Here is a 15234-nt window from a genome sequence, read left to right on the forward strand (position 1 = left end):
GAACGAGGGTGAAGCTTAGTCGAAACTTGTTTTTATTTTTTATTTTTGTGGTACATAGGGTTTGTGTAATTGCCGACACTTACAGTTTGCGTAGTCATTCATTGAGAGCTACTTCGGGTGTGGACTCATAATTAATATTTGCTGTTAAACTACTTTCTTTAACAGGGTTTTAAGTAAAAATTATGGAAGTAAATTACTGAAGTAAATTGTGGAAGTAAATTATTCAGAATGTATTTCAGGACATATAAATTCTTGTCATTTAGTTTTTGCAGATAGAAGTTAAGCGTCACAAAATGACAGTGTGGATGCCGCCATTTTTTAGGAGAGTCCATATCGCGAAATTCAAATTATAGAAAATGGACAAGTCAGAAAAATAATTGATTTTCTTTTACATTTTTTATATTAAATATTGTAATAGTTCTACTGTCAAGGTTTTGTATATTCTCTATGCTTCTGACATGCAATTATAAATATAAAAATACAAAATAATTTACCTCCGAATTATGACAAATATCACATCGTATCTTCGATCACATATTACAAAAAAATAAAGAGTTCTTTGTATTTTGTCTCAATTGTGTTATTAATGTATCAGAAAGTATTTCTCAAGGATTAAAATCAAAACACAAGAAACAAATACAATTCTGCAGAGTCTTAACACTATCAAATAGCGTAATACTTTCTACATTTCGAAATCCGCATACGCAACAGCCTAATATGTATCAAGTTTTAGTTACAGGTTATTGCTCAAGAGATATCAAGTGAAAGCTTTAAGTTTTCCTCGAGAACATCAAAATGCAAAATAAACAATTTATTCATCGAGTTTTGGTTACAGGTTTAGGCGATTATTAGCCAACTTACATATGGCGAGGGCTTTAAGGCGAGCCGAGGTGGAACCGCAATCGTCGCGCACCAACAATCCCAATAATTGCACGTGACAGAGGAACGCGTTACGCGCGAGATAATTAATCGATCGATTAATTAAGCGGCAAAAGCAATGCCGATCCGTCTGATGGAAGGCTTAATGTGTAGTGGCCGTGTACATTTCAAACGTGCTTCGTCTCGTGAACACGCCTTGCGGTTTCCTTGCAGGTGAATGACAAATATTGAGAAGGTGTTTGTACACAGTAAATCCGGTTTATGTGTACATGCTATTATTTATACTTTTTTTCTGATAAAAGTGTTTCGTTTGAGAGAAATTAATGGAATATCTCAATTTACTTTGAACTACATTTTTATTATGTCATGATTCATATTTATACATAACTTGTTTGATGCATTTCTATACATATGCATATTCTATATGTATATATGTGTTGACATATGCATATGTAAATTGAAATGTACATTATTAAGTAGATATTTTTATAAAATTTACAATGTAATTTTGATCAAAATATGTTGCTAAATATTAACGATAGCTACTATATCTAATAATGTCAATCAGCAAAGTAATTTTAATAAACGTCCAAAATTTCAGTAATAAATTTCGAGAAAATATAACAAAACTAATTAAACAAAATTCACCTACAAAAGCAGACGTGTGTCTGTAATATTTTTGTAGAATAATGTAGAACATGTAGAACATAAAAAGATCGATAACATAACCTCAAACAAACAAAATTATAAAGTATACAATTTTATACACAACAAAAGTATGCAATGTTCTTTCAGAAAGATAAAATGATCGATTACGTAAAAGTGATTTCTGAATTCTGAAATTCCAAGTAAACTGCTATCTTATTTGAAAATAATTTGAATACGTGCCCGAAGCGAAGTGACGAGATAACTTTGATGAAAGCACGAGACAAGATTCCGATACAAGCATGAAATCTTGTTTCAGAAGATTCCTGAAGATTAATAAAACAGCTTCATCCTGGAGAAAACAAGGGATTATTCAAATTCTTAAGAAATTGAAAAAAAAAGTTTAAATTCCGAAGCTTAACGATGATGGGAAATAAAAAGAATTTGAATAAATATACAAAACAAGGATTATTTTTATCTTTCCTGTAATCTCGTATCAGAAGCTACTTTTTAAAAAGTGGCAATAAATTTAAGAGTGCTTGTACTCCTGTGTAGAAGTTGGACAGCTTTGTTGTCGGAAAATATTTATCTCAGTTTCCTCCTGCTGTTTCGTAATACATGGCTCGAATTTATCATTGTATGAACAAGATACCAACTTCAACCATGTTTTTCATTCATGAGTTATTTCCTTTGGATGATACCTTTTTAAATACAGTACGATTGTGGATTTCGAAATAACGAGCACTTTCTGTTATCGTATGTGCTTTTGGAACGGTATCAGTTGTTAACCCTAGATTGAAGGTGAACTGATGAGCTGGTGTTTGTTTTAATAAATGCACTTGGTTGGTTTATATAAAATATCGTTTTTTGATGTGAAGATCTATGTCATTTCTATTCTGCAATTTGGGAGATATTTAAGCTGTGTGTAGTGTTTTTCATATTTTTGGATTTTTAGAAATTTTAGGTTTCAAATTTCTGGGTTATTAAATTGGTAAATTTTGAAATTTCTGAATGAGCAAATTTCTAAAGTTTCGAATTTCTACATGTTTGAATTTCTAAATTTTTAAATTTCTATATTTCCGAATTTTTACATTATTGAATTTCTAAATTTCTGAATTTCTACTTCGTCGAATTTCTAAATTAAAAAATTTCTAAATTACTGAATTTTTACACCATCGAATTTCTAAATAATCGAATTTCTACATCGTCGAATTTCCAACTCTCCAAATTTCTAAATTGCTACATTTTTACATTATTGAATTTTTAAATCGTCGAATTTTTACATTGTCGAATTTCTAAATTTTTCAATGCCTGAATTTGTTCATCATCGAATTTGTAAATTTCTAAATTGCTAAATTTCCTCATCAAATTTTAACATTTTTAAACTTCTTCCCCATCGACATTCTAAATGTCCTAGTTTCTAAATTTTCTAATTTATCTATCATTGAATTTTGAAATTTTCTAAATGCTCAGTTGCCGATACTATCAATCGTCGTACCAACAGTAAGTTTTACGACGATGCAACAACTCGTTTAAACGCATGAGTTGCGCTTTATCCGACAGATCGTAAAGTTTTCCACTCGAATTTAGTTTCAATTCTTCTTGTGCGTTCTCTGCACGATACGGACACCTACGTTCGCAGCTCCGAGGGTGGCTGTTCAGAAACGTTTCATTTTATGCAGAAAGGTGGGTGAAGTTGGTATCTCGAACAGGAAGTAGGTGGATGGCTCGAGAAATTGATCTCCTTCGATCGCTGTTCGTTGCAGTGAAATTTAGTCTGATGTTATGTGTCTTTTGTTCTATCAAATACAATGTCTAACAGATTGAATATCTCGATTAAATGCCGATATATTTCGAAATCTTATTGTTAGTTTTATACTGGTGTTCACAGTGTAGAATATCTATACACACATTTATATATTTCAAAGTTTATTGGTATTTCTTTTGATATTTTTATTATTTATGCAATTGTTATTTGGTGAAATTTTATTGGGAAGTTGTGTAAATTGTACAAAAATTATACTATGAATTATTATATAAATTCTTCCATACTTTCTTCTATATTCCACATTTGCAAAATATTCAATTTAAATAATTAATAATTTCTGTGGTCTACAATAAAGTTGCCATATTCCTGTTTGACATATAAACATATATGTTGCAAATATTGAGCGGTCATAATTTAGTTACAATTATTTATACTCCATTAATTATTTATAGTATTATATCACTTATAAATAATTTTGTTCTAAATGAATTTCACAGCATTCAAATATTACTCAAAACCTACAATTATTAATTAAGACTTCAATAAACGTTAAAAGAGCAGAAATGAAGTTTCACGTAGCTCGAATATTGCTCAATTAACTCCACCATCAACGAATCCTTAATTGACGTTCTATCATATTTCACTCGAACACACTTCCACATCCAACGTGCTGAAACCGATCAAATCACAGGAAGCAGCACAAACGGATCACTTTCCTTCATCGTAACAATAATTCAATTTGACGATAAAATAGTATAATTTGTCCACAATCTTTCAGTGCAATTTCAACTTTATCCTACAAACTTTGATCACAATCTATTCTCATTCATTGTCCATTATATCTTTAAAATAGATCTTTCAATACAATTTGATCTTTATACAAACTTTGATTATAATCTGTTTATCATTCTTTTTATTTGCTGTCAGTCATACTTTCAGAATGACTATGTTTGTAATGCGTTCATTATTTACGTTCACTTTCTTAACCCTTTGTACTCTGAGCTGACTCGTGACTCACAGTTCAAATATTGACTCGAACATTCATGATGATTTGACTCGAATTTTGAATACTCTTAATCTGAAGTTTATAATTTGCAGAGTCAAGAATGAATGTAAAATGTGCATAACATCTTAACTTTCTTTATTCTTTTTGACGTTGTAAGTATGATCAGTCAGTTCTGGCTGACGCATCTGACAAATAAGTCGTACAGCAACAGGTTAATCTAACTTTTACTCTTATACAAAAGAGTTGCAAGAAAGATCTGTGATCTATAATTATAAATGATCGTTTGATCAGATAACAACAGAGCCGAATGATCATTGATCAGAAGGCAGCAGTGATCTTTAACAAGAAGACCAAACAAATGATCATCTGATCACAAAGTAGCAGTGATCGTCGAAAAGAAGACCAAACAAATGATCATCTGATCAAAAAGCAGCAGTGATCGTTGAAAAGAAGACCAAACAAATGATCATCCGATCAAAAAGCAGCAGTGATCGTCAGAAAGAAGACCAAACAAATGATCATCTGATCAAAAAGCAGCTCCATCAGAATTCATCCAAAGTGACCAGAAATCCAAAATGTATGATCCTTTCCTCATAACAGTGTAACAATTACTTACCCAGGATGATACCTGGTGTACGTAGCCTGCGTACTGGTGATATGGTAGCTCTGCGTGACATCCCTAGGCTGATGGCGATGATTGTTATGATAACCAGCGTAAGCGATCGCCCTGGTGCCACCGTATTCGGCTACCGCGACCGCGCTAAGTTTCTCCGGTTTCGAGTTGCCAGGTCGTTGTTGATGAACCCGTAGCTCTCCGTGATGTCTCGCGGATCCTGTAATCGGTGCGATTGTGGTCGATCTTTCAGCATCCCGGTTCAAAGCGTTCGCGCTCTGATGAAAACTGCTGGAGTCCCGGTCGTGTCTGCGGGACGCCTTCTCGTGAAACACGGGCCACACTGGCCAAAGTAGCTTGTGATCGGACTCGTATCGATCAGATCGTTCGATCGAGACGATCTCGATCGGCAGGACGAGCAACGAGCACGTGAACAGTATTCTCGGTATGAGAGCCATCGCTGGATTTTCTCAGTGTGCGGAAGAAAACGATCGCGACGAACGGGTCACATTATTTTGGCCGGGACGATGTTTGAACCTGCGCTGAATACGTCGGACGATGGACATCCGGTGCGAAATCGTTCGAAAGCAACCGAGAGCACTACTGAACGAGACACACGGAGTTGGCTCCACGTGCTTGAGCTGCTAGCACCAACCCCACCATTCTTCTTCCTTTCTTTCTTTCTCCCTTTCTACTCTCCTCGTTTACTCCTTCTGCCCCCTCGTTCCTCTCTTGCACGCTTCAACGCCGAAACGTTCCGTCTCCGTTCTGTACCGAACTGCAATCCTTTTCTACCTGTCTGCTCTCCTGATACTACGACAACCGCTCGGCTAACCACCTACATATCCTTGCACGCGTTCGACGAGAAGGTTCACGATGGAGGGACGCTGCTTGTACGGGATAGATGGGACGGACAAACTCCAAGGGTATACTTGTGATACCATTTTTTACTCCTTCCACTTTGCTCATTCGTGCACTCGGATTTTTCTGATGGAATACCTGCACGATGGTGTCTTCTTTTTTAGTGATTGGCGACTTGTAATTATTTCTACTTATGTCGTATTTAAGTAGCAACGATTTAAATCCTCAGTTGTTTCATGTCAATTTTTAAATAGTTGCAGTTCTGAGATTTCGACGAATTCAAGCATATTTTCAGTTTTCAAAGATGGAAAAGTAAAAGTATTTTCTTGTACAAAACACTGTGCAAAATATACTGAGTTTATAATTCAGAAATTTGAAGTGAAAACAAAGTTAGATGAGTGTTGGTTAGAATTTAGAGACAGGGTTATAGTTAGAAGTCTTCTTTATTAATACTTTGTAGACCCACTTTATATAGGTACTTCGCTGCTGGGCACTGATAGCATGAGTTAAAAAATACAAATTCTAGGGAAGAGGTTCATAAATTCCGAATTTTTCAAAATACTGAACATAGGCCCTTTTAGTTATTACTGTTATTAATTCTGCACCTGAGGTCAGATAGCCTAAGTCCATATTTCGCCCTCTAACATTTTATCAATTTTTAGAGGGAAAATATGTAGGAACACCACTTTGTATCTTTTTTGAAAAATAATAAAAATGAAGACGGGTTGAACTTTAGACTTTAGGAATACAATTAAATAATCAACGTTTAAATTAATTATGATCTTGTAATTGAAAATTAATGAATTGGGAAATTGTGTTCTACGATGCAGAGATTTAGAGATTAAGAAAATAATGGAGGAAAAAATTTGAGGATCAAAGTTTGAATATGTGAGAATTTTGGAATGTGAAGATTTGCTTTAGAATTTGGGGACATAAGTATGAAAATTCAGGGATAGAAATGAGGAAGTTTGGGAATTTAGAAATTAAAGTACTTGAAAACTTGACAACTTGACAACCTGACAATTTGAAAACTTGACAACTTGAAAATTTGAAACTTGAAACTTGAAACTTGACACTTGAAACTTGAAACCTGACACTTGAAACTTGAAACCTGAAACCTGAAACTTGATACTTGAAACCTGAAACTTGAAACCCGAAACTTGAAACCTGAAACTTGAAACCTGAAACTTGAAACCTGAAACCTGATACTTAAAACTTGAAACTTGAAAACTTGAAACCTGAAATTTGCAAACTTATCAACTTGAAAACTTGAAAACTTAGAAATCATAAAATCTACAAATCTAACCTAAAAACATAAAAACTGTAGAATCAAATAACAATCAAATTCACATATGCACACCCTTTAAAAAAGTCCCACATCAATGATACAAGTATTATAGCTAACGAGTATTATAAAATTTATCACGTGTTCCAGTGCAATCTATTCCGTAAGAAAAGCGATTCGGTTGCACAGTACGTCGCCAAGCCGATCGATTTTGCGTCCGGATAATAAAGGAACTGAAAGTAAGCGTGTAGCCTCTACTCGCACTCGCAACCACGTTTACACGCGCAATTACGCCGCGGTAATGAATAGATGGTTGATAGTGTGCCAGCACATTGGAGACAATGCCTGTGGCGATGCTCGTAATTACCAGTGATTTAATGTCGAGCCTCGTGAAGTATTGTCTGACTGCCTGTCTGTCTGTCTGTCGATCTTTTACCTGCTGGCTTTCTCTACCTGTTTCTCAGAATTTGCGTTCATCTAACTGTTATTCTAGTGTTCATGCATTTTTGGAGTGTTTGATGCTTTTACTGTTGCTGTTACGTACGGTTAGGTTAGGTTCTTGAAGTTGGTAATGGGGTACTTTGAGGTCATTTGAAAATTTTATTTTAAATTTTGTTATTTTGTTTTGTGTAATTAGAGTACTATGAAAAGGTGAGATATAATTTTTTGAGGAAGTTTGATAAAGTAAGTGTTTCTGAACTTTCGGACTTCGCAGGTTTGGGACTGCAGACTTTGCAGTTTGTATGATTTTTAGATTTTTGAAAATTTTATATTTTGAGAATTTGGGGTTTTGGAGTTTAGAAACACTGAATTTTGAAATTTTTTAAATTTGGTATTTTGGAACTGTAGAATTTTAAAATCTTGAAATTTTTGGTTTTTTGGAATTTTAACATTTTGCAAGTTTGGAATTTTAGAAGTTTGGTATTTAATAGTATTAAGTTTTTGAATTATCAGATTTTAGAATTGCTCGATTCTGAAACTCTTTAATTTTGAACTTTTGGTCGTATGAATTTCCTGTCAAATCAAACGTCCTTGATACAAGGAATCATTCCCAATTATCATTAATTATAAAACTAATAATTAGATATAAAAGGTGAAAATCGTGTACTACACTCAAACAGAGCACACAATTTTTTATTTTGAGGTAAATATCAGTGTACCAGTTTTCCAGCAGAAAACTCCGAAGCGAAGTGAAATTGAATTCAGGAGTTCAAGGGTGGATTCTCCAAGGACGATCATGAATCACGCCAGTTTCGGGCATCCTGTCTCTAATGTCCCATTTCAATTTCGTTGGAAGACAGGCCAGTATACAATACCGGTGAGTTAATTCAAATCGACTTCGTCGGAAAAGTTTGATCGATGAAATAAAAGTTTGATCGTAATTCAGAGAATCCTGGTTCAGCGAACAAACGACTCGGTTATCTGTATTCAGCGAACGGTCCTTTCTTCCCTGTAATCCTATTATATTTTTCTTACAGAACTTTCGATAACAGAAACGACAATTTGTCAGAGTTTTAAACGACTTCGTGTTATTTTTACGAGGAACTTTCCATCGTTTTTACGATGATTTCATGCCTCGTGACTGTTTATAAGGATTCCAATGTCATATTCAGATTCTTCCATAAAATATTAGCCGCTATCGGTAAACACGCTCGGAAATATCGTACAGAGTGTTTCAAAATTAAGAACACGATTCGGCTATTAACTCATTGTACGATAACGTCAAACGTTTCGAAAAGTTGATCATGATTAAACGGTTCATGCAGCTTCGTATTTAAGTTCCATAAATAACTGATGATTTCACGTGATGCGATCTCTTCTGTACAAGAAAAACCTTTTATATTATTAAGTTGCAAAAAGTAAACGTCTGGAACGCATTTGACTTTTTTTGCCAACTGCGGATTCGAGGTTATGTTCACTGCTCGTGGACAGTGGGAATAAAATGGCATAATTTTGAAATTAATCTTGTTATACGAAAATTGTAGACGTTATTTACATTTACATATTTTTCAAATTTACAAGTTTACAAAATTACAAATGTACAATTTTACAAATATACAAGTTTACAAATTTACAAGTTCATTAATATTTAAGTTTGTAAATTTAAAGTTCACAAAATTTTGCGTCACCAACCCAGTAATTTAAAAATGTAGAAATTCCTGAATTGTCAAATAAATTTACAAAATTCAATACCGTAAGAAAACGCCACGTGTTACAAATTAAAGAGAGATGACATCAAAAGCGAACAAATAAAAGTACATATTTTCTCCAGTTGCATAACAAACATTTAACCGGATTTCATTTGTCAGAATGAATTATTCACCAGGAGAAAAATGTTCCGCCCGAAAGGGTTGCGAAACATTTCTCCTCCTCTCTCCGTTGTCTTCTTGTCGCCCGGTTTTTGTCTTTGATTGTTTGTCTCCTCCTATTCCGTGTGAGCGAGATGATTTCTTGCGAGATGTCTCGAAGGTGGTGCTCTCGAAAGGGCAGACAGAATCGCAGATATCTTGCGGTGAAGATAACATCTGCGGGAGCAGAGAGAGATTTGCGGTAGACTCCAACCTCGAACTGCCTACGTATCTTCCAACTGCACCGGCTGGTCCACCTGCATTGCAGCATTGCATTGGTTCAATGTCGGTGCAACATTGACCGCGTATAACGATCGGAATGTTGCTCGTCGAAAATTCGAGTCCATAGGCGTTCGAGCGAAAAATATTCTATAGTCATTCATCGCATTCTGATACTGAAACTGCTGTCATATTAGCATTTTTGAGCTGGAGGAATGTTATCAAATATTTTCACATTTTTTTATATTTATTATTGATAAGAGGACCTCTTCTTGATAAGAGGATACCGAAGATATACTGGGTATTTTTATTGGAAGTATTTCTAATTGGGTAAGTCTCGTACTGATGTTAATTATACATATGTGGGATTCGTATGGAAAAGATCATGTATGAGTGACAACATATGGTAATCAAAATTTTACTCATACAAGATTGTTATTCGTATGAGGATTAATTCATAGCTGTTACGTTGACAGTTCAATTTGTTTGTCATTGGAAAAATCATTTGATAGTTACATTATTTTATAGGTGACCTTCATGTACATTATGGGTGAAGTGAACAGTTATGCATATGTAGGACATGTACATAGTGCAGGAGATGTAATGTAGGACATAATGCAGGACTAACTGATATTATATATACATGTATATGACTAACCAAAATCATATATACATCATAACTTTATATCATACAATCCTCATACACATCTCATAAAACATCATGAGTTACATCTTCTATTAAGTTATTCATGCTGACATTTCTGACTTAGCGAACGATTTGTGTTGTTACCGAGTTTGGAATTGAAACATTAATAAATCTTTTCAATCGTACAGTGAAGTTTACGAGATAGTTGAAAGTTTCTTAATTGTAAACCTATTAAGTCAATCTTGTTTTAAGTTGCCACGAGTTTGATCCGCGGTAAGGGTAGAGGTCAGATGAAGTCGTTAAAACTGTTATTAGATCAGAAAAAGTTTCAAATGGTTTCTTATGCGATCAGTTATTATTGCAATAAACGAGGGAAAAATTGAGAAATACTGAGACAGGCAATTGTAGCTTATTTGCAACTAGAACTTTGGTATTTCTCTTAGGTTTACTTTGGATGTTGGATATTGGAATTTTAGGACTTTTAAGAATTTTTGGAGTTTTTGGATTTTTAAGGTTTGGTGAAGGAATATTTGAACTTTGAAATTTTTATGATGTTAGAATTTTTTTAGTTTGAAATTTTGGAGATGTTTGAATATTTGAATTTTTAGTGATGGTTGAATTTTTAAACATCAATTTTAAACAACAATTTTAGTCATCTTAGAATTAATTGAACATTGAAAATTGTATGATCTTAGAATTTTTTAATCTTTGAATGTTTATAATCTTAGAATTCTTCAACTTTAAAATTTGTATAACCTCAAAACATTTGAACCTTGAAATTTTACTAATCTCAGAATTCTCCAACTCTGAAAGAGCTATCTTAATAAGTACCCTAATCAAACATTTTTCAACTTCAGAATTTTCGAGGTTTCAGTACCTCGAGACCTTGGGAAGTTCAGAAATTTTTGAACGTTAATCGATAAACCTAACTTTTCCCATTACACCGGAGAAATTTCAATAGCTTTTAAGAGGCTGAAAAATTCACGAACCCCGCTGAAACGTATTCCCTGTAGACCCAAAGCGTTTGAACCGGCAGTTGAAGAATGATCGACGATAATTCCGCAATTTAACCGAGCATTTGGGATTCGAAGGTGCACACGAAGGAGATGTTGGTGCAATTTCTGCAGCATCGAATCGACTGGGACGTGTTCGAGACCAAGGTCAGTGGTGCTGCGACCGCAGCGAGGTCTGTCTACCTTTTTGTTCGTGTTCCCGGGCTTGTCTTCGGAAGCGGTGCACGAGGAACGGCGAGATAATTGTGCACATCATCGGCGCGTTATTGCCCATTACGAGCACGAGACACAAAACGCGACAGCAGCAGGTCCAACGATAAATCACCCGAGTGAAACGATATTCCGACTCGCGACATTCCTTCTTGCGAGCTTGCGTTTAACGTTTTCATTCGTTGCAAGAAAGAAAGCATTTCGAGGAAGATTCGCTGTACACTCTGGTGCAACGTTTAGTTGGGGATACTTTGATGGTTTCTTCATTTTCAAGTTTTATAGCTGTTTTATATTTTATTAGAAGGTACACAAATACTTATACAAATTTGTAAATCCACAAATTGCTACATCTTCAAATACTTAGACCATGAAATCCTTAGATCTTCAGGTCAAATGATCATCTTTCTAGTTCCACAAATTCTCATATGTGAAAATACTTAAGCCATAATGTCTCTAAATTTTCAAGTGAAAACATGAACATATTGCTAAGTCCTCTTTCTGAGTATCCAAATTCTTGACTTTTTAAATTTCTATATAACAATCTCATTAGATTCACAAATTTTTATATCTTCAAACTTCTAAGACCTCAAATAACTAAATCAATAAATTTTCACATCCCAAATTAAATTCCCAAATCACTAAATTAACAAACTCTCATGTCTCAAATCCCCAAATCTCCAAATTCCAATGTCACAAAAATTCTTAAGTTCCTAAATTTTCTACCTAACCTAAAATTGTGAGGTTGAGTATCTTCAAATTTTCTAAAAGTCAGTGGAAGGTCTTTCCCCTTCGTGCGCCACGTTTCCCCTAGAGAAGCCAGATTTGCTGTTGACTGTACCTGCGAACCCTTTTCTGCGAATTTGCAATGCAAATCAACTTCCTGGGAAGATGTAATCATTGATGCAGGTTCCCTCCTCGCGAGGGCAGCTTTCAACTTGGTGTTACCGACAAGAACTTTCGAGACAACCCTAGACTACTGAAATTTCACCTAAGTGATCTTATTATTAAACGTCGTTTAGTCATAAATTAATATTATTACTTACAACAAGAATCAAGTTTCTATTCCAATCAGTTTAATCAAAAGAATTAATAAAAATTGGATTTGGTTCAATGTCCCATTTATTAATCACCATGTTCTATAATTTCTATCTGTTCTATAATATTCTAAAATTCTATAATATAATAAAATTCTATTTTGCGAATGTAATTATGTATTATATCATAGATAGAATTATTATCGAATTATGTGTGAAAAGATATGTAACTACACATTTGGTGGTTAAAAGCGTTTAGTGAAGAACCCAGTCGAAAAGAATGCACGATTTAAGAAACGAGCATCGTTACCAAAGTGTGCATCATTTGCGTAAAACACGGCACATTAGTTCCATCGCATGATTTCCCCGGAATAACAACGTCATTAACTGCGGAATCGACTCTTAAAACGACTGAAATTCGCAACGAACGAATATACGACGTTAAAGAAACACGTGGCAAGGCCACAAGATCGACTTGTCAATTTGCATGCCGTTCTTCCGAACGAGAAACGATAAACCCCATTATCGCGTCATCGAATGTTCGCTCATTAATCATCGTTTGCACCTATTTAGTTTTGGCATTCGAGTCATTTTTATTCCCTTTGTTCGGTAGCGCAGACAATTTCAATCTTGAAACGATGAACCTCCTTGAAGGATGGATCGAGACTCGATACGAGCAAGAGGCAATCAACATCCATTATAATTCGTTTCGTTTTCGTCATTGCGTTTTCAATTTACTGATATCGGAATTGATTGGGGAGATGTCGATGAAGTATTTATGACTTTGGATTTTTGAGCTTTGGGATTTTTATGCTGTTAAATTTTCAGTGTCAAATTTTCATAGGGTTAAATTTTCAGGGTATCAAATTTCCACAGTGTCAAATTTTAAGGGTATCAAATTTCCACAGTGTCAAATTTTCAGGGTATCAAATTTCCACAGTGTCAAATTTTCAGGGTATCAATTTTCCACAGTGTCAAATTTCCACAGTATCAAATTTCCACAGTGTCAAATTTCCAGGGTATCAAATTTCCACAGTGTCAAATTTTCAGGGTATCAAATTTCCACAGTGTCACATTTTCAGGGTATCAAATTTCCACAGTGTCAAATTTTCTGGGTATCAAATTTCCACAGTATCAAATTTCCACAATGTCAAATTTCCACAGTATCAAATTTTCAAGATATCAAATTTCCACAGTGTCAAATTTCCACAGTATCAAATTTCCACAGTGTCAAATTTCCACAATGTCAAATTTTCAGGGTATCAAATTTCCACCGTCTCAAATTTCTAGGGTATCAAATTTCTACAATGTCAAATTTTCAAGGTATCAAATTTCCGCAGTGTCATATTTTCACAATGTCAAATTTTCACAGAATAAAATTTTCACATTATCAAATTTTCTTATTTAGAAATGTTCAAATCTCCAAGTCCTCAAATTTTCGAATTGACAAGTAAGAAAATAATAGATTGAAAGTTTCATTCTTTCAGAATTGAGATATTTAGATCTGCATTTAAATAATGAACAATTTTGCAACTAGTGCATATCTTTTATTTTAATATATCATTAATATATTATTTTTATACCAATACCATAACAATAATACATTAATATATTATATTACACTTCCACCTCCTACAATTGCATTTTCTATAAACTTTCTATAAACATCCCTCAACTGTGCTCACCAAAAAATAAAACAATTAGTCTCAACCTGCATCTCAATTTCAACAACACCTACTATACGCTCATTAATTAAATTTATAATTTGCCCATCTATTTTCGAACAAACGCTGTACCAAATACAAATAGCATAGAGAAAATTTCATCTGCATAAATCGATACCCAGGGGGTTTTAAACAATTTGTAAGCAATTCCGCGGTTCCGTTGGAAACGAGTCCCCTTTGAAAAATGCAACGAACGTTTGATTGTGATAAAAATCCGTGTTGTCAGCAGGGGAACTTGTTCCGTGGGATCTTGAAGAGACTTTACCGCGGAAAACGCAAGGGAAAACGTGGTGATCAAAGGCGCAACGACGGAATACACGCTGGCAGACACAGACTATGGAAAAATTTGTCTCGCACAAGGGAGCAATGTTGCGGAAGAAATTAATGACCGCGGTAAATCGTCGAGGTTGTAACTTTAACCTTTATCTTGGAGAAAATGTTGCGTTCAGAGGACAACACGTAAAGGGTTTAATCGGACGAGTATAATTTTTTTCGTGCTCGTTACATCAACGACACGTGGTCACTATTATTTAATATTTACGGCGTTCTCGTGTGATAATTAAATCTCGGGTACAATAGAAAATGCATCGAAATAGAGGTTATGACTTTCCTTAATTATGATGACCTCAAATAAATTCGTCAAATTTATCATTCTGTTTATAATTTCATACTCTATTTAATCCTATTTTATTTTATTTTGTTTTGTATTTATTTCAAGTTACATTTATTTTATTTCGTATTTTATTCCTGGTTGGTCAATTCCTTATTTTACATTTTATTCCCATTTGATTTCGTTTTTATTTTGCCTCATATTTCATTCCTACTCGATCGCCCTTTTATTTTATTTACAATTCATATTTATGATAAATCTCACCGTCTCTTCATTTCCATATTTCGACTCATCCCCCTCGTGCATTAAATAAACCGTGATAAAATTGTAAACAATAATGTATTATTACCTAAATAAAGTAAAATACGTGAAA

The 15234-nt window shown here is 34.2% G+C and overlaps 1 protein-coding gene across 1 annotated transcript in view; it reads right to left on the reverse strand.

Moving 5' to 3' along the window:
* slow (epidermal growth factor-like protein slowdown) overlaps positions 1–5606 on the reverse strand; it is a 38560-nt gene extending 32954 nt beyond the window's left edge. Inside the window, exon 1 of the mRNA XM_003702385.3 lies at positions 4915–5606. Coding sequence (XP_003702433.1) covers positions 4915–5369 — 455 coding nt within the window. The 5' untranslated portion in view covers positions 5370–5606. The remainder of the gene's footprint in view (positions 1–4914) is intronic.
* Between the last annotated feature and the right edge of the window lie 9628 nt (positions 5607–15234).

This window comes from Megachile rotundata, chromosome 5, assembly GCF_050947335.1.
Source record: "Megachile rotundata isolate GNS110a chromosome 5, iyMegRotu1, whole genome shotgun sequence".
In the NCBI taxonomy this organism is placed as follows: Eukaryota; Metazoa; Arthropoda; class Insecta; order Hymenoptera; family Megachilidae; genus Megachile; species Megachile rotundata.